Source organism: Bubalus kerabau, chromosome 6 (genome assembly GCF_029407905.1).
Source record: "Bubalus kerabau isolate K-KA32 ecotype Philippines breed swamp buffalo chromosome 6, PCC_UOA_SB_1v2, whole genome shotgun sequence".
NCBI lineage: Eukaryota > Metazoa > Chordata > Mammalia > Artiodactyla > Bovidae > Bubalus > Bubalus kerabau.
In genome coordinates this window covers 15,527,262-15,549,770 of record NC_073629.1, presented here as the reverse complement: position 1 = coordinate 15,549,770, position 22,509 = coordinate 15,527,262, and the positions used below count along the sequence as shown (strand labels likewise).

General features: G+C 40.7%; 1 protein-coding gene across 1 annotated transcript in view; it reads right to left on the bottom strand.

The window, feature by feature from the left end:
* Positions 1-22,509, bottom strand: part of LOC129654641 (GON-4-like protein) — a 45,407-nt gene that overhangs the window by 19,350 nt on the left and 3,548 nt on the right. Inside the window, 5 exon segments of the mRNA XM_055584042.1 lie at positions 3,881-3,984; positions 4,520-4,560; positions 12,102-12,200; positions 18,703-19,056; positions 19,059-19,229. Of these exon segments, the coding sequence (XP_055440017.1) occupies positions 3,881-3,984; positions 4,520-4,560; positions 12,102-12,200; positions 18,703-19,056; positions 19,059-19,203 (743 nt within the window). The 5' untranslated portion in view covers positions 19,204-19,229.

Here is a 22,509-nt window from a genome sequence, read left to right as displayed (position 1 = left end):
CTTCAGTCATGTCCGACTCTGTGTGACCCCATAGACGGCAGCCCACCAGGATCCCCCGTCCCTGGGATTCTCCAGGCAAGAACACTGGAGTGGGTTGCCATTTCCTTCTCCAAGTAATATACTAATGAAGGTGAAATTAAACTAAAATCTAAACATAGGGTAATGTCTGGATAACAAAGCAGCCAAGGAGCTAATGGGAGCCCACAATTTTCGCATCCCACTGACAGTTACATTAATCTGGGACTTATTCTTAATGGTGATACAGAATCTTCCCAAAGCACAACATCTGTTCTCTAAGCTAGCTGTTACTCCCACCCCAGGCCTAGCATTTCCTGTTCTCCAGCTGCTATTCATTCAGGCTGCCCTGACTTCCTTTCTTAAAACCTCAAAGACCTTCTAGCATGGAGTAGAAAGGGCATAAACTAAAGCATATGGTGCCTACATGCATGCTAAGTCACTGCCATCCTGTTTCTTTGCAACCCTATAGACTGTAGCACACAAGTCTCCTCTATCCATGGGATTTCTCAGGCAAGCATACAGGAGTGGGTTGCCATTTCCTAACTCCAGGGCTCTTCCTGAAACATGGACTGAACCCACGTTTCTTGTGTCTCCTGCACTGGCTGGCGGGTTCTTTACCACCAGTGCCACCTGGGAAGCCCTAAAGCACATGGCAGTTTAGACGAATAGTGAGAAACTGGTCCAAGTATGACCCTACTCATCTCCATGAAAATATCTTAGCCCTCTAAATTCCTCCTCCAAGCTTTCTATCACTACCCTCCCACCCCCACTTCCTAAGAGACAGAGAGAGACTGTCAGGGGCTGAAGTAAGAATCCAAATGCTAGTTCTGAGGTAGACGCAGAAGAAGACACTCAAGTGATTAAGCAAAAGTTGCTACTCTATGAAATCAGCATACAAACTGCTCAAGCAGCTATGACTAGCAGGTTATCCTAATTCAATAAATTCTCTAGACTGTACAATAGTTAAATGATCGTAACTTTGTTCCGACAGCCCCTGGGGATAAACCTTATGTTTCCTTTAACAGTATTTATTGCAAGTATGGGCAGGCCCAGGATCTATAGACACAGGACCGTCCTCTGTACAATTTTACTGAGAACTGAAAACTCTTTTGATTATCTGCATACCTAGCAGAGGAACAGACCAGAAGCAGGAAAAAAAGTAGATAATGCAAAAAGAGCTGTACCTGATTCTAAGCAGTATTATCTTGATGGACAGCTGATACGGGGAGCACAGATAACCTACTTTCCATGTGATATTTTACTCATAGTCAAATAATAAGCTAGGTTTGTATTTCCAGCTAAAAGAAAAGCAGCAGCAGCCTAAGCAGATCAACTGAATACCAGAAGGTAACTGCACTGAATAAGAATTTTTTAAGTAGTTATGTAATTCCCAAATTTTAAAAATTGACACACAGAGGTGTGTAGTGGAAATGAAATAGGTCTACCGATCACGTCCCATGATAATAGGTGCTCAGGTTCTATTCTGCTACATTAGAAATTTTTTTTCTATAACATATGGTGTGAAGTAAGTGGATCAAATACAAACTCTAAGGAACAGTGTGAAAGTTCTTTAAAAAATAAAAACAGAGCTACCACGTGACCCTTCAATCCCACTCCTGGGCATATATCCAGAGAAGAACACAGCCCAGCAAGACGCATGCACCGCAGCGTTCACTGCAGCACTGTTTACCACGGCCAAGACACGGAAACCCAAATGTCCACTGACAGAGGAGCGCATCAAGAGGTGGGGTGTGCCCGGCCTGTGCTCAGTCACGCCCGACGCTCTGTGACCCATGCGCTGTAGCCCACCAGGCTCCTTTGTCCTTGAGGATTCTCCAGGCAAGAATACTGGACTGGGTTGTCATGCCCTCCTTCAGGGGAAGATGAGGGGTATATACACACACACACACATATACACACGTGTGTATATACATACACGTGTGTATATACATATATATATACCTACATATATATGTATATACACACACATAATGAAATATTACTCAACCATTAAAAAGAATGAAATAAAGCCATTTGCTGTAACATGAATGGACCTGGGGTATCACACTGAGTGAAGTAAGTTAGAGAAGGAGAAATATCATATGACATGCCTTATATTTGGAATGTAAAAAGAAATGATACAAATGAACTTACTTACAAAACAGAAAGAGACTCACAGACTTTAAAAAGAAACTCATGGTTGCTGCGGGGTAAGGGATAGTGAAGGAATTTGGGAAGGTCATGTATACACTGCTATATTTAAGATGGATAACCAACAAAAACCCATTGTACAGCACATGGAACTCTGTTCAATGTTCTGTGCCAGCCTGGATGAGAGGGGACTTTGGAGTAGAATGGATACATGCATACGTATGGCTGAGTCCCTTCACTGTTTACCTACCTGAAACTATCTCAACATTGGTAATTGGCTGTACCTCAATACAAAATGTTTTTGGTGTTTAAAAAAAAAATCAATAAAAATAAAACTGAGAAAAAAAGAACTCTAAGAAACCTTGAAAATGTTCTCAAAAAAAGAAAAACGGTAAATATGTGAGGTGACAGAAGTATTCATTAACTTCAAGGGTGAAATCCTTTTGTAATACATAATGTGTATCAAATCATCACGCTGTGCACTTTCAACGTTTTAGAACCTTGTCTATCAATTAGAACTCAACAGGGGGGGGAGAAAGGAACTCTTGAGATTTCTGTTGTGGTTATATTACAGTATTTATTATAATGGAATATGACTGAATAGTCATTGGAAGGATTGATGCTGAAGCTGAAACTCCAATACTTTGGCCACCTGATGCGAGAAACTGACTCATTGGAAAAGACCTTGATGCTGGGAAAGACTGAAGGTAGGAGGAGAAGGGGATGACAGAAGATGAGATGGTTGGATGGCATCACCGACTTGATGGACATGAGTTTGAGCAAGCTCCGGGAGCTGGTGAAGGACAGGGAAGCCTGGCATGCTGCAGTCCATGGGGTCGCAAAGAGTCGGACATGACTGAGCGACTGAACTGACTGAATTGATGACTGCTACTCCCGACTTTTAGGCATTGGTTAGTATATACCTAGCCTTTTTCACTAAATTGCACGTTACCTGAAGGTCTAGCTTTCAGGTGGATCCAAAGCTCTCTAGTTAGGTAATGCTGTTAAGGTAAAGCACAGGACTAATTAAAGGCTATGAGTCCTTGGGTTTTGCTTTGTTCCACCCATGGCACAAACCATACCCTGACATCTAGCCAGTACCTAATGATAGTAGGCTGCTACTCAGAAAGGATAACAACAAAGTACGGATGAACTCTGCAAACTCAACACAAATATAGGGGGAAAAATTAAAGCTTCTACTTTCTGGATGGGACAACAGAAGTGCTAATTCATGTGAAAAGGGCAGTACACACTTTTGAGACGCCAGGGCATTACCGCAGGTGCTTCATGGTTTGCTCAATTAATGCCCTGGAGACTAACGAAGGTTCATTAACTTTTACTATTGTTCTGTTAATGAAAAGCAGAAGAACAAAAGGGACATACTGGATATTACACTTTGGAGTAGTTTGTATGGCTGGCCATGCAGAGTCCTACACACCTCTCCAGCACCACTCACCTGGAGAAGCTGCTATGGATGCCAGATACTGCTTTTTCTCCCTTCCCAAACAGATACAGCTTGGTCTAGAGCTACATGGCCCCATAAGAAGGAGAATTATTCACTTAACACCCAACACCCCCATGGGGCTCAGCGTCCTTATATCAGTAACAACAGGTAGTCAGGGATGAGAAACTGTTAACCAAAACTTCTCAAAACCTTCTCAGACATACACTTTTCCTCTACTCTAGGTCTCAAGGTCTTTGGTTAGCCCACCATAAGGCTTGAGAAGTGTTAAAGTCAGGCCTAGGCTCAGCCACACATTCCTCCTGTTCTGGGCCGTCATCTTCCGTGCTGGAGAAGCCCATCTCATCTTGAAACTGAGGGCAAAGGAAAAGTCAGTCCAACAGTGACAGGGGAAAATGAAGACTGGTTTACAGGACTCTAATAATGCTGTCACATAGAAAGCACTTGCATTGGATCCTTTCTCACTTCTGGGCTCAACCAGTCCAGCACATGGCATAATTTTAATGCCAGAAAAAAACTTTCTCGCTTGGCCAACTTGTAATGGTAAAGACAGAGCATGGATAACTCAAAATGATCAGATTATCTTTCAAGAGAGAAATTTATGGAAAAAGAAACTCTAATTAGTTTGCAATCTTTAAGGATGCACCATGTGACAGTTGAGAAGGTTATGTAAAAGCTCGTAAGGAAAACTTCACTAAGATATGGATATTCAAAGCTTATTACTTACCAAAATTCTCCTGTCACTATATTCTCTCCTGGGTGAACTGAAAGGAGAATGGCTTGGTCAGACCACTGTTCTGGAGAGAGAGGCCCTGAGACCAAAGGATAGAGCTTGCTGGGGAATTCACCTTTAGTGTCCAAAGTTCTCATTCAAAGATCACTACTCACAGTTTCAAACGACTCTTACATCAGTTCATTCATGTCCTTTTCTGCAAAAAAGCCAAATAGTATGTTGCTGGCACATACTTATTTCATTTTGCAATAGAGGGAATTCCAGGAAAACAAAGAAAGTTATTTTTAGCAAGGCTTTTTACAAAATCCTCAAATGTATTAATATCCATTATTCACTCATTCATTGAAAAACATTTATTGAACAACAACAATATGCTTTAATCCCTGTTCTAGATGCTCAGATATATGACAGAAACTCTCATGAATGACGCTTAAATTCTAGTGGGAAAACAAACAAAAACATAAGCTGGGCATTTTTTTTTTAATTTATTTATTATTTGTGGTCACCCTGGTCTTTGTTGCTGTGTGCGGACCTCCTCTAGTTGTGGAGAACAGAGGGTACCCTCTAGTTTGTGGTGGCGTGGGCTTCATTGCAGTGGCTTCCCCTGTTGCAGAGCACAGGCTTGAGGGAACTGGCTCAGCAGTTGTGGCACATGAGCTTAGTTGCCCCGATGCATGTGGAATCTTCCCGCACCAGGGACTGAACCCATGTCCCCTGTATTGGTAAGTGGATTCTTGACCACTGGACCACCAGGGAAGTCCTAGATGATTTTATGAGATAAATTCATAGTCTGCTGGCCTATCCTACTGAATGGAGTAGAGAGAAAAGTCTCCAGTAATGTGTCAAAGGACTCTATCTTTGGACCAGCAATGCCATTAACAACTGAAAACACCTGGAAAACACACTTTTCAAATCTGTAAATGATACAAAGCTGGAAGGGATCACCAAACCAATCAATGACAGATTCGAAATTCTAGGTTTTCTCAAATTAATTGGATGAAACGGAATAGGGATAAACAAGTCATACATTTAGGATTTTCAAAAATCAGTTTCTTAAGTGCACAAAAAGGTAACATGGCTTAAAAACAATCTGAAAGAGGCCTCAATTTTTTTTGGTTAGCCTTCAGATCAATTCTAGAGGACTGTGATCACTTCTATAAAAGCCCTTCTTAAGAGGGCATTAAAAAGCTAATATCCGAACATTTATGAGGATGTGAATCAACTGGAACTCTAAAAAGAATATAAAAGACCTTTGGGAAAAGGTCTGGCAATTTCTCAGAATATACAGCTACTATATGACTAATGACTCCTCCCCTGGAGAGCTGACCAAAGGAAATGAAATATTTGTTCACAAAACTAACAAGAGAACAAAAACACAATGGAATATTACTCGGCCACAAAAAGGAACACATTTGAGTCAGTTCTAACGAGGTGGATGAACCTAGAGCCTATTACACAGAGTGAAGTAAGTCAGAAAGAGAAAGATAAATATCATACACTAATGCATATATACGGAATCTAGAAAGATGGTACTGATGAATTTATTTGCAGGGCAGCAATGGAGAAACAGACATAGAGAACAGACTTATAGACATGGGGAGAGGGAAGGGGAGGGTGAGACGTATGGAGAGAGTAACATGGAAACTTATATTACCATATGTAAAGTTGATAACCAAAGGGAATTTGCTGTATGTCTCAGGGAACTCAAACAGGGGCTCTGCATCAACCTAGAGGGGTCAGATGGGGAGGCAGATGGGAGGGAGGTTCAAGAGGGAGGGGACAAATACACACCTATGGCTGATTCATGTTGAGGTCAGACAGAAAACAACAAGGTTCTGTAAAGCAATTATCCTTCATTAAAAAAAATTTTTTTTTTATTTTAAAAATAACAAGAGAGTTCAGAGCTATTTTTATTCAAGACAGCCAGAAATTAGAAAGAATCAGGTGTCCATGAACAACTAGGGATTGATGAAAAATAAACAAATTGGTATATTTCTACACTGGAATCCAACTCAGCAATAAAAAGGAAGAAATTAAATAATACAAGCAATACACATGAATCTCAGAAACATGCTAAGTAAAAGAAGCCTTACACAACACAACACATAGTACATGATTCCATTTACATGAAGTTTTAAAACAGGCAAACACCTAATCTGTGATAGAAAAAAACAGAAGAGTGGTTGCACCTGGGAGATTGGTCAGGGGACTGATCTCGAGGGGTAAGTAGGTACTTTGGGGTGATAAATATCTATCTTGTTAGGGGTTTCACTCATCAAACCTCGCTGAATAGTACACTTAAGATTTCTATGCAATAATGTGTATAAACATACCTAAAAAGAAAAACTGTAAACAAATATTCAATTCTAATTCATGATGCATGTGGGCTAAGTCGCTTCAGTCGTGTCTGATTCTTTGCGAACTGATGGATTGCGGCCCGCCAGGTTTCTCTTTCCATGGGATTCTCCAGGCAAGAATAATGGAATGGGTTGCCATTCCCTTCTCCAGGGGATCTTCCCGAACAAAGGATTGAACCTGTGGTATCTTATGTCTCTTGCATGGGCAGGTGGGTTCTTTACCACAAGCACCACCTGGAAAGCCCCTAATTCATGATATGCATGATGAAATGTTTAGACATCTACAACTCACTATGAAATGCTTAAAAAAAAAAAGATTAGGAGATGGATAGAGAAATAAGTGAAGCGCTGCATAATTAATATATGAAAAGTTAACTACAGAAAGTAGGTGGTGAGAATATGGGTGTCCACTGTACAATTCTTTCAACTTTTCCATATGTTTGAAAAGTTTCATAATAAAATGTAATAAGGGAGAAATTTTCTTAAAAACAAAGGCTAGAATCCAGAAGAAGGTTAACTTGGGGGTTGAAGTGTGGAACGTCTGAAATGTAGAGAACTGAAGAAATTTGGTATGTTTAGCACAGTAAAGAAAAAAATGTAGGAAAAGAAACATACTATGCACATTTGGGGGTAAATTATATTCTTAGCAACAATGGACAAAAAGAGAAATATAAGAGATAGATTCAGGTTCAATAAGGAAAATGTTAACTGAGGAGGTGTTTGAGAGTAGGACACACTATCTGCAGAACTGATGAACTCCCTGTCACCCCAGTTCCCCAAACAGATTGAAAAGCCACATCAGAGAGGCCATGAAAATGCTTACGTGGGAAGAAAACATATGTAACCGCAGAAGGCTTTCCAAACTCTGTGATTGCATACTGTAGTAAAAAGTGATCTCTTGCAGTTCTTGAGTATTCTTCATCAAGTTTAGCACAGTACCACAGACCTTGAACAATAACCATGGGGCCCATACGAAGTGCCACTAGTGATGCTGGAAGGGCCCCCAAGAAGCACAGTCATGACATTACAAGAGAACACTGAATCGCTTGATAGGTACCAGAGACTGCGGTCTGCAGCTGTGATTTCCTACCATTTCAAGATAAACGAAGCCAATATAAGGACCCTTGTAAGAAAGAAAAGGAAATTCGTGAAGCAATAGCTGAAGCTACACAAGCAGGTGCAAAAACCTACGGCTTTTTGCAAAATACTTTTTTATCTCATGTTGAGATTGCAACTTATATGTGGGTGGAGGATTGCTATAAGAAAGACATACCTATCTGACACGATTTGAGAAACAGCAAAGTCATTATACAATTTAAAGCAAAAGGAAGGTGAAGGACATAAGGCTAGAGAATTTAATGCCAACAAAGGATGGTTTGATAATTTTAGAAAGAGGTTTGGCTTAAAAACTGTCAAGATAACAGGAGAAGCAGCCTCTGCTAATGCAGAAGCAGCAGGCAAGTTCCCAGATGGCATTAAGAAAATCATTGAGGAGAAGGAGTATCTGCCTGATTGCTTTTTAGTGCAGACAAAAATGCCCTAATCTGGAGGAGGGGGGGGGAAAGCAACAAAAGACATTAATTAGTAAGAAAGAGAAGCAAGCACCAGGATTTAAGGCAGGAAGGGAGAGACTAAGTCTACTGTTCTGTGAAAATGCAGTCAGGTTTATGACCAGGACTGCCCTTCTCTATTAAGCTGCTCACCGCAGAGCCTTGAAGGGAAAAGATAAAACAGGAGCTACCAGTCTTTGGATATTAAAAAAAAAAAAAAGAAGAAGGCCCTTTCTCTGGATTGGTTCCATCAATGCTTTGTTCCTTTGTCAGGAAATACCTTGTTTTTTAAGCTTCTTTTCATATCGGACAGTGCCCCTGGCAACCCAGAACCCCATGAATTCAACACTGAAGCCATCTAAGCGGTCTACTTGCCTCCAAAGCTGTCTCCAATTCAGCCTTTAGATCAGGGGTCATAAGGACCTCACACATGATATTCTCACCAGTATATAAGTGCCCCTATGGAGAGAACATCACGTAAGTCTGGAGGAAGGATTACACTATTGAAGATGCCAACACCGTTAGGGAAAAAGCCAAGAAAGCCATCAAACCTGCAACAATAACTCCCCACTGGAGAAAACTGTGTTCAGAAGTCATGCATGAATTCACAGGATTTAAGTCATGCATGAATTCACAGGATTTACGACAGAGCCAATCAAGGAAATCAGGAAAGAGATTGTGAATATGGCCCCAAAAAGATGGGGGTGAAGAGATTCAAGTTTTGGATCTTAGAGAAATTCAAGAGCTAACAAACCCCACACCAGAGCAATTAACAGAAGATGACTTGATGGCGATGAGTGCTTCCAAACCAGTGCCAATGAGCACCGATATAAGACAATCTGGCAGAAGAGTTCTGATTATTCAAAACTGCTTTTGATTTCTTTTACATGAAGCCTTCATGATATAGACTCTGAAACCAGAGCACATGGTGGGAGACGGATTGGTACCATACAGAAACATTTTTAGAGAAATGAAAAGGCAAAAAGTCAGATAAAAATTACAATGTATTTCCACAAGGTCACACACACTGCTTCCTCATCCGCCTCCACCGCCTCTTCTGTCTCACCACCCCTGCAACGGCAAGACCAACCCCCTTTCTTTCTCCTCTTCCTCCTCAGCTGACTCAATGTGAAGACAAGGAGGATAAAGGCCTTTTTCATGATCCACTTCTACTTAATGAACAGTAAATAGTCACCATGCCAACAGTTAGTAAACTTATCTGTTGTGTATATATGTGTGTCTTTATGTGAAAATCTAATAACTGTGTGGCAAGAACTGTATGAGATGTTTCTGTGTCATCGTCATTATCATTGCCTAACATCATGTGCAAGACTTATACTAAAATGAACAGCCTACCCTTACATAAAGTGATATTTAATATAAAATTAACAATGTGTTAGCTTTATTACTGACTGATAACTTTGCTTTCAAAGAGTTATATTACTGTACAGTATGCCTCTCTCTTGTAATCAGAGAAACCTTGTATCATCCTCTCATATTTAAAAAAATGTAACAATGTTTACAATCCTGTACATGAATATTGACTAAATGTTATTTTTGTTCAGTCATTAAGTCATGTCTGACTCTTTGCAACCCCACGGACTGCAGCACACCAGGTCTCCCTGTCCTCTGCTATCTCCCAGGGTTTGCTAAAATTCACGTCCACTGAGTGGTGATGCTATCTACCCATGCCATCCTCTGCTGTCCCTTTCTTCTTTTGCCTTCAATTTTTCCAAGCATCAGGGTCTTTTCCAAAGAGCTGGCTTTTTGCATCAGGAGGCCAAAGTACTGAAGCTTCAGCTTCAACAACAGACCTTCCAATGAATATTCAGGGTCGATTTCCTTTAAGATTGACTGGGTTGATCTCCTTGCCATCCAAGAGACTCTCAAGAGTCTTCTTTAGCACCACAGTTCGAAAGCATCAGTTCTTCAATGCCCACTCTTCTTTATGGTCCAACTCTCACAAACATACATGACTACTGAAAACACCATAGCTTTAACTATACAAACCTTTGTTGGCAAAGCAATGTCTCTGCTTTTTAATATGCTGTCCAGGTTTGTCACAGCTATGCTTACAAGGAGCAAGCATCTTTTAATTTTATAGCTGCAGACACCATCCACAGTGATTTTGGAGCCCAGGAAAATAAAATCTGTCACTGCTTCCACTTTTCCCCCTTCTGTTTGCCATGAAGTGATGAGACCTGATGCCATGATCTTAGTTTTTTTAAGGACTATAATATTGTATGCCATAAAATTTCTGTAACAATTCATTCATCTATAGGCCAAGGTACCATGAAGCAATCCTATCAATTACACTAGGCTACCATCAAGCCATCATAGTGTTGCTTCTTCATTATCAATGCATGAATCCTTATACCAGTAAATAAATATGAATTTCTTTATCACACCATCATTATTCATGTCCAGTTGACACATGCCTACACTGTTCTGTATCATATAAGATAATATTAATATAATGACAGATGATTTATCTTGTAAACAGACAACATAAACTTACAGTATCAATAAATACAGTATTATAAATCTATTTTGTCTTCCTTATGATTTTAATAACATTTTCTTTTCTCTAGTTTACTTTATTGCAAAAATCCTCCAGCCTTTGCTTTCTTTACTTTTTGTTTGATTCTTGGTACTTTCCTTTCAATACTTCCTTTAACCTTAACTGTCATAACATACCAAAATAAGCAGAAGACCTTCATAAAGAAAATGGGACGCTAATCTCAAAAATTACATGAAAGATGAACTAAAGCAACAAAACAAAATGTAAGTCCTAAAAGACTGTGCTCACATAATGCTCTTTGGACAAAGACCTGCATGGTTTAGGTGCATCATGAACACTTTGGCACACTGACAAAGCTTTCTGCATAAGCTTGTCACCAGTCGACGTTTCACCCTCGCCACATGGTGTTCACTCTCCCAGGACAGGGGATACACATCAACAGTTTCTGAAACATGTTATCCATTATTGGCAAACCAGCAATGGAATAATTTTTTAAAACATGACTCAAACCAAGTTATCTGTTTCCCATGTCTCCCATCTTGCTCTCTTTACCCACCAAATCAATAAATTAAACTGGCATTAAATCAAAGTGATGTTTCTAGAATCCAAGTCAGTTCCTACTGATTTCCTGCTTAAAACTCATTGAGCTCTCCTTTTTGACAGATCAAAAATCAAATCTAAGATTCTCCAAGACCTGAACACTGCTTAACTTGTCTATCATTGCTCACTCAGACAACTAAATCAAGCTACTTACTACTTTTGAAACATATGTATTGTTGTCTCATAATTTCATGGTCTGCAGACATTCTTCTATTTGCAATATCCTTCTCTGGCCCCATTTGCCAAAAATGTCTTATTGCTCCTTCTAAACTAAGATGAAACATCTCATTTTGTGAATCATTCCCTAAGCCATAGTATACATAGGACACTATATACCCTTTTCTAGGCCGCCAGGGTACCTTATACACAAGCTATTATTATAGCACTTAGCACTTTGTACTGTAGCTGTTCCTATCTGTATCCTCCTACTAAGCTGACATCCTACAGGCAGAAGCCATGTCTTACTCATTTCAGTACAATCGCTGCCAAATACTGGACTCAATACGTGACTGTGGGATGTATAAATGAGTAACTGAAAGGATTCCTGAATATATATGTAAATTTAAAGAATTATAGAAATAAATGGTAGAGGAAACGTAAATGTCTTAATCTAAGTGGGCTACAAGCTTCACCCTCAAAAAGCTGCAAAGTAAACAAAAAGTAGCTGTGGAAAAGTCAAGAGCATGACTCATAATAAACACAGACTCACTGGTGATTCTTACTGCCTGGTCAGTGCAGAAATCCTTTGCATCTGGTTCATCAAGTTCTTCCAGGAAATTATACTCTGGATGGTCATCATTTGCCTCCTCTAGGAAAAGAAAATGTTTCAGACACTTTTTCCCAACCGTGAACGCATACCTCTAAAGACTATTTAAGGTGTTCAGCACCATAAGAATCTATTCCAATACAGCATACTTATTCTGAAGATTCTATTTTTTATTTATTTTTTGACCATGCTGCGAGGCTTGCAATATCTTAGTTCCCTGACCAGGAATTGAACCCATGCCCACAGCAGTGAAAGCAAAGATTTCTAACCAGTGGAACACCAGGGAACTCCCTATTCTGCCATTTTTACACAACTTAGTCTTTCTTTTTTTCATTCCCCATAGCTGATTCATCTCACCTATTCTCCTTGCTAACCCAAGTTCCTTCCTTCCTTCGAACAAGTCCCTCCCAACATGAAGCCTACACAACCCACTGGACCAATCTCATCCATTGAGGGCAGAAACCAAAAGGAAGAAGGAACACAACACTAGACCCTGGGAAAAGGAGACCTCAAATACAGTAACTTACCAAAAAATGAAAAGACAGAGAAATATTGTGCAAATGAAGGAACAAAGTAAAAACTCACAAGACCAAATAAACGAAGAGGAAATAGCCAAACTACCAGAAAAAGAATTCAGAGAGATGATAGTAAAGAGGATCCAAAACCTCGAAAACAGAATGGAAAAAATGACAGAATCAACACATTTAACAAGGACCTAGAAGAAATAAAAAATAAACAGGGACAGACAATACAATTACTGAAATTAAAAACACTCTAGAAAAAAATCAATACTCATATAATTAAGGTAGAAAACAGATAAGTGAGCTAGAAGATAGAATGGCGGAAATAACTGCTGAAAAGCAGAATAAAGGAAAAAGAATGAAAAAAATTGAGGATAGTCTCAGAGAGCTCTGGAACAACACTAAACACAACAACATTCAAATTATAGGGGTCTCAGAAGAAGAGGAGAAAAAGGGTCTGTGACATTTTTTGAAGAGATTATAGTTGAAAACTTTCCTAACATGGGAAAAGAAATAATCAAGTCCAAGTAGCACAGAGAATCTCATTCATGATAAACCCAAGGAGAAATGCTCCAAGACACATACTAATCTGCTGCTGCTGCTGCTAAGTCACTTCACTCGTGTCCGACTCTGTGCGACCCCATAGACGGCAGCCCACCAGGCTCCCCTGTCCTTGGGATTCTCCAGGCAAGAACACTGGAGTGGGTTGCTATTTCCTTCTCCAATGCATGAAAGTGAAAAGTGAAAGAGAAGTCGCTCAGTCGTGTCCAACTCTTAGCAACCCCATGGACTACAGCCTACCAGACTCCTCTATCCATGGGATTTTCCAGGCAAGAGTACTGAAGTGGGGTGCCATTGCCTTCTCCAACATACTAATCAAACTAACAAAAAATAAAAACAAAGAAAAAATATTAAAAGCAGCAAGTGAAAAGCAATAAGTAAACTGGAGAAGGAGTTCATCAAGGCTGTATATTGTCACCCGGCTTATTTAACTTATAGGCAGAGTATATCATGCGAAACGCTTGGCTGGATAACTCACAAACTGAAACCAAGACTACCCCAAGAAAGATCAACAACCTCAGATATGCAGATAATGCCACTCTAATGGCAGAAAGCAGAGGAACTAAATAGCCTCTTGGTAAGGGTGAAAGAAGAGGGTGAAAAAGCCTGGCTTAAAACTCAACATTCAAAAAACAAAGATCATGGTATCCAGTCATGGCAAATAGATGGGGAAAATGTGGAAATAGTGACAGATTTTATTTTCATGGGCTCCAAAATCACTGCAGATGATGACTGCAGCCATGAAATTAAAAGATGCTCCTTGGAAGAAAAGCAATGACAAACCTAGAAAGCATATTTAAAAATAGAGACATTACTTTGCCAACAAAGGTCTGTATAGTTAAAGCTACGGTTTTTCCAGTAGTCATGTATAGATGTGAAAGTTGGACCATGAAGAAAGCTGAGACCAAAGAACTGATGCTTTCGAATGGTGGTGCTGGAGAAGACTCTTGGGAGACCCTTGGAGAGCAAGGAGATCAAACTAGTCAATCCTGAGGGAAATCAATCCTGAATATTCACTGGAAGAACCGATACTGAGGCTGAAGCTGCAATACTTTGGCCACATTGGAAAAGACCCTGATGCTGGGAAAGATTGACGGCAGAGGACAAGGGGGCGACTGAGGATGAAACGGTTGGATGGCGTCACTGACTCACTGACATCACCAACTCATGTTTACTCCACATGAGTTTGAGTAAACTCCAGGAGATAGTGAAGGTCAGGGAAGCCTGACATGCTGCAGTCTATGGGGTCACAAAGAGTCAGACACGACTTAGCCACTGAACAACAACAACACACAAGAGAAACCCCATACGATTAACAGCCGATCTTTCAGCAGAAACTCCGCAGGCCAGAAGGGAATGGCAGGCTATATTTGAAGTACTGAATGTGAAAAACCTACAACCAAGATTACCCTACCTGGCAAGGATCTCATTCAATACTGATGGAGAAATCAAAAACTTTACAGACAAGTAAAAGTTAAAAGAGAATTTAGCACCGCCACACCAGCTTTACAACAAATGTTAAAGGGACTACTATAGACAGGAAACACAAGAGAAGGAAAAGACCTACAAAAACAAATCCAAAACAGTTAAGAAAATGTCCATAGGAACATATATATCAATAATTACTTTAAATGTAAATGGATAAAACGTTCCAACCAAAAGACACAGACTCCTGAATGGATACAGGAACAAGACCCATATATGTGCTGTCTACAAGAGACACTCATCAGACCTAGAGACACATATAGACTGAGAGGATGGAAAAAGACATTCCATAGCAATTCTTATGTAAGATAAACTAGACCTTAAAATAAAGAATATTACAAGAGATAAGGAAGGACACTACATAATGATCAAGAGATCAATCCAAGAAGTAATTTGCTTACTGCCAGCCTAACAGCAGAGAAGGCAATGGCACCCCACTCCAGTACTCTTGCCTGGAAAATCCCATGGACAGAGGAGCCTGGTGGGCTGCAGTCCATGGGGTCGCTAAGAGTCGGACACAACTGAGCGACTTCCTTTCACTTTTCACTTTCATGCATCGGAGAAGGAAATGGCAACCCACTCCAGTGTTCTTGCCTGGAGAATCCCAGGGACGGGGAAGCCTGGTGGGCTGCCATCTATGGGGTCGCACAGAGTCGGACACGACTGAAGCGACTTAGTAGTAGTAGTAGTAGCTTAACAGCTTCAAATTGTTAACATGAAAATAATTAGCTGAAAACTGTAAAAACCAACTAATTATAAGCTGAAATCTAAGTTAATCATTTTTAGAAGGAAAAGAAAAGAGAAAAAAAGACTCAAGGAGAAATTAAGGTATGTAAATCAATTGTAAAAGAACAATTAAAATTCTGCGAGAATAAACACCAATCCAGAGAAAGGTTAAATCACTAACACCTGCAGCCTAGAAACATAATTTAACAGTGTATATCGATTGTAACACAATGCTGATACTTCAAAACAACCTAATGTTTTTCTGCTTTTTTCGGCACATAATCATAATCAAAAAACCAAAATGTTACTTAAACGAAAGCAAAACAACAAAAAGAATAGGCACTAAATTATAACAGCAATTACTCTGGGGCTTCCTTGGTAGCTCAGCTGGTAAAGAATTTGCCTGCTAATGCAGGAGACACTGGTTCGATTCCTGGGTGGGTAAGATCCCCTGGAGAAGGGATAGGCTACCCACTCGAGTATTCTTGGGCTTCCTTGATGGCTCAGCTGGGAAAGAATCCACCTGCAATGCGGAAGACCTGGGTTTGATCCCAGGGTTGGGAAGATCCCCTGGAGAAGGGAACAGCTACCCACTCCAGTATTTCTAGCCTGGAGAATTCCATGGACTATCCATGGGGTTGCAAAGAGTCAGACACGACTGAGCAACTTTCACTTTCACTCTGAGTAGTAAGATTATGAGTGATTTTTATTTTTTTCTTTCAACTTTTCAATATTTTCCAAAATGCACATATATGAATTTTCAATCTTTCTTCCTTCTTCCTTTCTGCTTTTTATGTGACATTTCTATTTGGTCAAAAAAAGTTACTTGGCGGGGGCAGGTGGTGGTAAAAGGGAGTTAAAATGTACTTCTTTTACTGGTATTATTTGCTTAGTCACTAAGCTGTGTCCAACTCTTTTGCAACCCCATGGATGGTAGCCTACCAGGCTCCTCTGTCCATGGAATTTCCCAGGCAAAAATACTGGAGTGGATTGCCATATCCTTCTCCAGGAGATCTTTCTGACCCAGGGTCCGAATCTGCATCTCCTGCACTGGCAGGCAGATTTTTTTTACCACAGAGCCACTGAGATGGTGGTATTACTTGTACATACAGCCAACAGAAGTATTACAAGGTGGGAGAATCAACTTTCAATTATCCAGATTAATGAGGGGTAGTAGTATTACTGGTAATACTAAAACAAAAATGTTTATCTACATTTGATATATTTTATTTATCTATTCTTGGATATTAACTGACAATTAAACCCCCTTGAGCCCCTACTTAATTTTACATTCCATCTCTAGCACTTTAATTCTGCATTTTCTTCCATTCCTTCTGGTCTTCATGTCACAAACACACCACAGCCCAGGAGAAAATTTAAGTCATGTGGTTGCAAGACTAGCTATTTCCCTTTCCACTCCACTGCACAAATTATCACTGGGACTTTCATCCTTCCCTCTTTAATTTCATCATTTGATTTCCTTTTCCCAAAATCCTCCTAAATCTACTCTCAAAGATCAAACTTTGAATGTAATATTTTTCTCAGGTTATCAATGTATCTCCTTTGTCACTAAGTTTTAAATTAAGTACCTGCACTTAAAACTCTCCTGCCTCCTTGACTTTCACTATTATTGATACTTCTCAAGTTTTCCCTTCTCTATCATTTTCTATCATGTTCCTTTCCATGAGAAGAACCACAATCAAAACTTTTTTAGTTCTACCTCTTACCAAACTTCAATCTCAGTTTTCTATTTTTCCTTGATGGCCCCAATGTCACCTCACAATCCTCATATCTAAAGCTGAACTCATTTTAACCCCTCAAATACCTCCCCACGAAGGCATGCTTCACCATCCCCCAACCCAGATAAATTAAATGTTAGCAGTCTCTGAGTAATATTAATTCTTTCTTTCTAATGTCTCTAAGACATACCCTTTCTTCTCTATCCTTACCACCAACATCCTACATCAATACTCTACAAGGTCTCAAAGGCATAACAGCATGACTCTGTATAGTAATCTGAATTTATCCTATTTGAAACCCTGTTACGCTCCCATACAAACACAGCACTTTTACATGTTTGTAGAAAATGCTATTCTATTTCCACTCCTTTACCCTAAACCATCAAATTCTATGTTTGTAGAAAATGCTATTCTATTCCCACTCCTTTACCCTAAACCATCAAATTCTATCAATCCACCAAGATCCAGTTTCAAAAATCCTAATTACTTGACCCTCACTTCCATTCAATCACATATTGTCCTAAACTGCACCAAATGAATTAGGTGCTTGTGTCTTCTCTTCCCAACTAGATTACAAGCGTTCTGAGGTCAGAAGTATGCCTTCTGCTCCTTTTATTTATTAGTGAGCGATAACCTTCAGGAAAAGTTCAAACATCAAGCATAAAAAACAAAGCCCATCACAATCTAAACACAATCTAACACTCTGACACCATCTTTCACTACCTCTCCTGCCTCTGCTCAGACTGTTCTTCAGCCAAGATACTCCATGCCACCATTCCATCAGATCACAATTCATCCTTCAGGTCCTAAGGCTTATGGCATCTCTGGAGAGCCTTACCAAATGCCATAGGCAGTAGTCTCTCCCTTATAGCTGCTGCCCCTCCTCAAGGCCCGCTTCATAAATAGGCACCAAATATCAATAGGCCATACACAGTTCATCCCTACAGAAATGATGAAAAGATAAAAAGGAAGGAAAGAGGGCTTCCCTGGTGGTCCAGGGGTTAAGAATCCACTTTGCAATGCAAGGGACGCCGGTTCCTGATCCCTTCGCTAGGAAGATCCCTCAAGCCACGTGCCAACTAAGCCTGGGTGCTGCAGCTACTGAGCCAGTACACCCAGAGCCCGTGCTCCACAGCAAGAGAAGCCACTGCACTGAGAAGCCTGCACGTGACACAAGAATAGGCCCCACTCTCTGCAACTAGAGAAAGCCCATGTGCAGCAACACAGACACACCACAACCGAACGAATAAATAAACCTTAAAAAAAAAAAAAAAGAAAAGAATACAGAAGATGATCAAGAAAATGGGAGGGGAGAAGAAAGTTTCTACCCGTTCATAATGTTCAGTGCTGACCCTTACAAAGACCAAGGCTCCAACTCCAAACCCAGCCAGCCTCCGCTTTCAGAAATGCTGTTTTGTAAACGCACCGCAGAGAGTGCAATGACAAGTGCAAAGGCAATGACAAGCTGGTACTGACAAGGTAAATGTCAGCCAAAGACCTTCCATGTCTTACTTCCTTCTTCCTTGACTTCTTCACCACGCTCTTCTGAAAAAGGCTCCTTAGCGATAGGATGATCGCCTCTGTCTTCTTGAGTAACTGACTCAGGTCTGAGTGTAATTTTCTTCCCTCTCCTTGAGCTAGTGGCCTGGAGTTTTCCTTTACCAATGTGTGTATTTACAGGCTGGGAAGACTCCAAGGAAGCTAGGGTGATTTCCTGAGAGACGGCCACATCCACGGCTTCCAGAACTGCTACATTTGTGTGCTCAGTGAGCATCCTAGAGCTCAAAGATGGGTCCTCCATACCAAGCTGAATTCCTGCAGCCTGCACTTCAAGGTCAGCTGCTCTGCCACGACTTGGACTCCACACAGGGACACTGACCCCAGGTCTTTAACTGACCCCAGGTCAGATTCTGGTTTACCATCTGCCTGCAGGTCTACGTCATCTTCCTCCTGGTTGCCCTGATGCTGTGCAGACTCTCTCAGTGTAGTTCTTCTCTTCTTACAGGGCAACATTTTCCAAGTCCCACTTTTGTTCCATCCTGAAAGGATAAAGGCAAATTCTTATCACTTTCCTATTAATTAATGGTAATAAATATCCTCAGATATACTTTTTAGAGAAGGCAATGGCACCCCACTCCAGCACTCTTGCCTGGAAAATCCCATGGACGGAGGAGCCTGGTAGGCTGCAGTCCATGGGGTTGCAAAGAGTCGGATACGACTGAGCGACTTCACTTTCACTTTTCACTTTCATGCACTGGAGAAGGAAATGGCAACCCACTCCAGTGTTCTTACCTAGAGAATCCCAGGGATGGTGGAGCCTGGTGGGCTGCCGTTTATGGGGGCGCACAGAGTTGGACACAACTGAAGCGACTTAGCAGCAGCAGCAGATATACTTTTACTTATTCAAGTTCAAACATGAACACTGTACTTCATACCAAATGCAATCTCCCACCTAGAGCCAGACATCCTGGAATGTGAAGTCAAGTGTCAAGTGGGCCTTAGAAAGCATCACTACGAACAAAGCTAGTGGAGGTGATGGAATTCCAGCTGAGCTATTTCAAATTCTGAAAGATGATGCTGTGAAAGTGCTGCACTCAATATGCCAGCAAATTTGGAAAACTCAGCAGTGGCCACAGGACTGGGAAAGGTCAGTTTTCATTCCAATCCCAAAGAAAGGCAATGCCAAAGAATGCGCAAACTACCGCACAATTGCACTCATCTCACATGCTAGTCAAGTAATGCTCAAAATTCTCCAAGCCAGGCTTCAGCAATATGTGAACGGTAAACTTCCTGAGGTTCAAGCTGGTTTTAGAAAAGGCAGAGGAACCAGAGATCAAATTGCCAACATCCGCTGGATCATGGAAAAAGCAAGAGAGTTCCAGAAAAACATCTATTTCTGCTTTCTTGACTATGCCAAAGCCTTTGACTGTGTGGATCACAATAAACTGTGGAAAATTCTGAAAGAGATGGGAATACCAGACCACCTGATCTGCCTCTTGAGAAATCTGTATGCAGGTCAGGAAGCAACAGTTAGAACTGGACATGGAACAACAGGCTGGTTCCAAATAGGAAAATGAGTACGTCAAGGCTGTATATTGTCACCCTGTTTATTTAACTTCTATGCAGAGTACATCATGAGAAACGCTGGACTGGAAGAAACACAAGCTGGAATCAAGATTGCCGGGATAAATATCAATAACCTCAGATATGCAGATGACACCACCCTTATGGCAGAAAGTGAAGAGGAACTCAAAAGCCTCTTGATGAAAGTGAAAGTGGAGAGTGAAAAAGTTGGCTTAAAGCTCAACATTCAGAAAACGAAGATCATGGCATCCGGTCCCACCACTTCATGGGAAATAGATGGGGAAACAGTGGAAACAGTGTCAGACTTTATTTTTCTGGGCTCCAAAATCACTGCAGATGGTGACTGCAGCCATGAAATTAAAAGACACTTACTCCTTGGAAGGAAAGTTATGACCAATCTAGATAGCATATTCAAAAGCAGAGACATTACTTTGCCAACAAAGGTCCGTCTACTCAAGGCTGTGGCTTTTCCTGTGGTCATGTATGGATGTGAGAGTTGGACTGTGAAGAAGGCTGAGTGCTGAAGAATTGATGCTTTTGAACTGTGGTGTTGGAGAAGACTCTTGAGAGTCCCTTGGACTGCAAGGAGATCCAACCAGTCCATTCTGAAGGAGATCAGCCCTGGGATTTCTTTGGAAGGAATGATGCTAAAGCTGAAACTCCAGTACTTTGGCCACCTCATGCGAAGAGTTGAGTCATTGGAAAAGACTCTGATGCTGGGAGGGATTGGGGGCAGGAGAACGGGACGACAGAGGATGAGATGGCTGGATGGCATCACTGACCCGATGGACGTGAGTCTGGGTGAAGTCCGGGAGTTGGTGATGGACAGGGAGGCCTGGCATGCTGGGATTCATGAGGTTGCAAAGAGTCGGACACGACTGAGCGACTGAACTGAACTGAACTCAAGAGACAGAATGCCTGAGTTCAAATCCTAACTCTATTACTGATTAGTGTGTTATCTTGCCTCAGTGACTTCACCTAGCCAAATTTTGGTTTTCTCAACTATAAAAGATAATAATTTTTCTAACCTTATGGAGGTGTTATAAGAATTAAATAGTAAATGATTAGTAAGTGTTAATTATTACTACTACCATCAGGGAGGTAGGACAGTGTGATATTGAGACCAAACTGTGGAGTCAAACCATCTGGATTTGTTTCCCAAGTAAGCTTTGTGACCTTGCATAAGTTACTTTACCTGAATTTCATTTCTTCAGCTATAAAATGAAATAAAAATAACACTTTCATCATTAAATTGTAATTTATTAGATCAATAAATGTTTGCCATTGTTGCTTTTATAAACAGGTATTTCCCTTAACAGAAAGAATCCAAAAGCAAAGTGTGGTTGTTTAAAAAGGTTAGACCATATTAACAAAAATTTTGTATTGAAAATGAGAGATTCCTCACTTTTATGTATACTATATTTCTGAACAGTTGACTTCAATTCCAATTATCACACTTTAATGGCAACACTAACCTAAAGTGGAGGTTACCTTCTCATATGTTCTTATAGATCTATTTGCAAACCTCTTTTTTTGTACGTACCACTTTTATGATTGCTTCTTGGCTCTTTCCCACCAGCCCCCCACAAACTATGTGCTTTTTGAGGGAAAAGATTCTTTCGATGAGTACCCCTAGTATTCAGCAATATCTGCCCTACTGGAGATAGTCAGTAACCATTCCCTGAATGAATGAATGAGTGTGTGAACTTCTGTTTTGTGCATACTCTATGCAGCTTGGACCAAGAGCATTATATGAAAACTAACTGCATCTTTCTACCCCAAAAAACTTTATTCTCAATAAGACAGGTCCAAGAATAGAACATGCTGCCTTGTGTTGCAGTGAGTTCTTCATCACTAACCATGTTCAAGTAAGGCCTGAATGCCCATCTAACCAAGGCACTAGATGAAAACCTGGATTAGAGGGCGGCAACATAAAAGTTCTTTCTAAGAGTTTGAACTATAAGGTTAGTTTTAAACTGCTTTAATTCCGTTTCTCCAGGACACTGGGAGAGATTCCCCAGCCCAGACCAAATGAACTTTTGTCCCTATTTTGATCAGATCAGATCAGTTGCTCAGCTGTGTCTGACTCTTTGCGACCCCATGAATCGCAGCACGCCAGGCCTCCCTGTCCATCACCAACTCCCGGACTTCACCCAGACTCACGTCCATCGGGTCAGTGATGCCATCCAGCCATCTCATCCTCTGTCGTCCCCTTCTCCTCCTGCCCCCAATCCC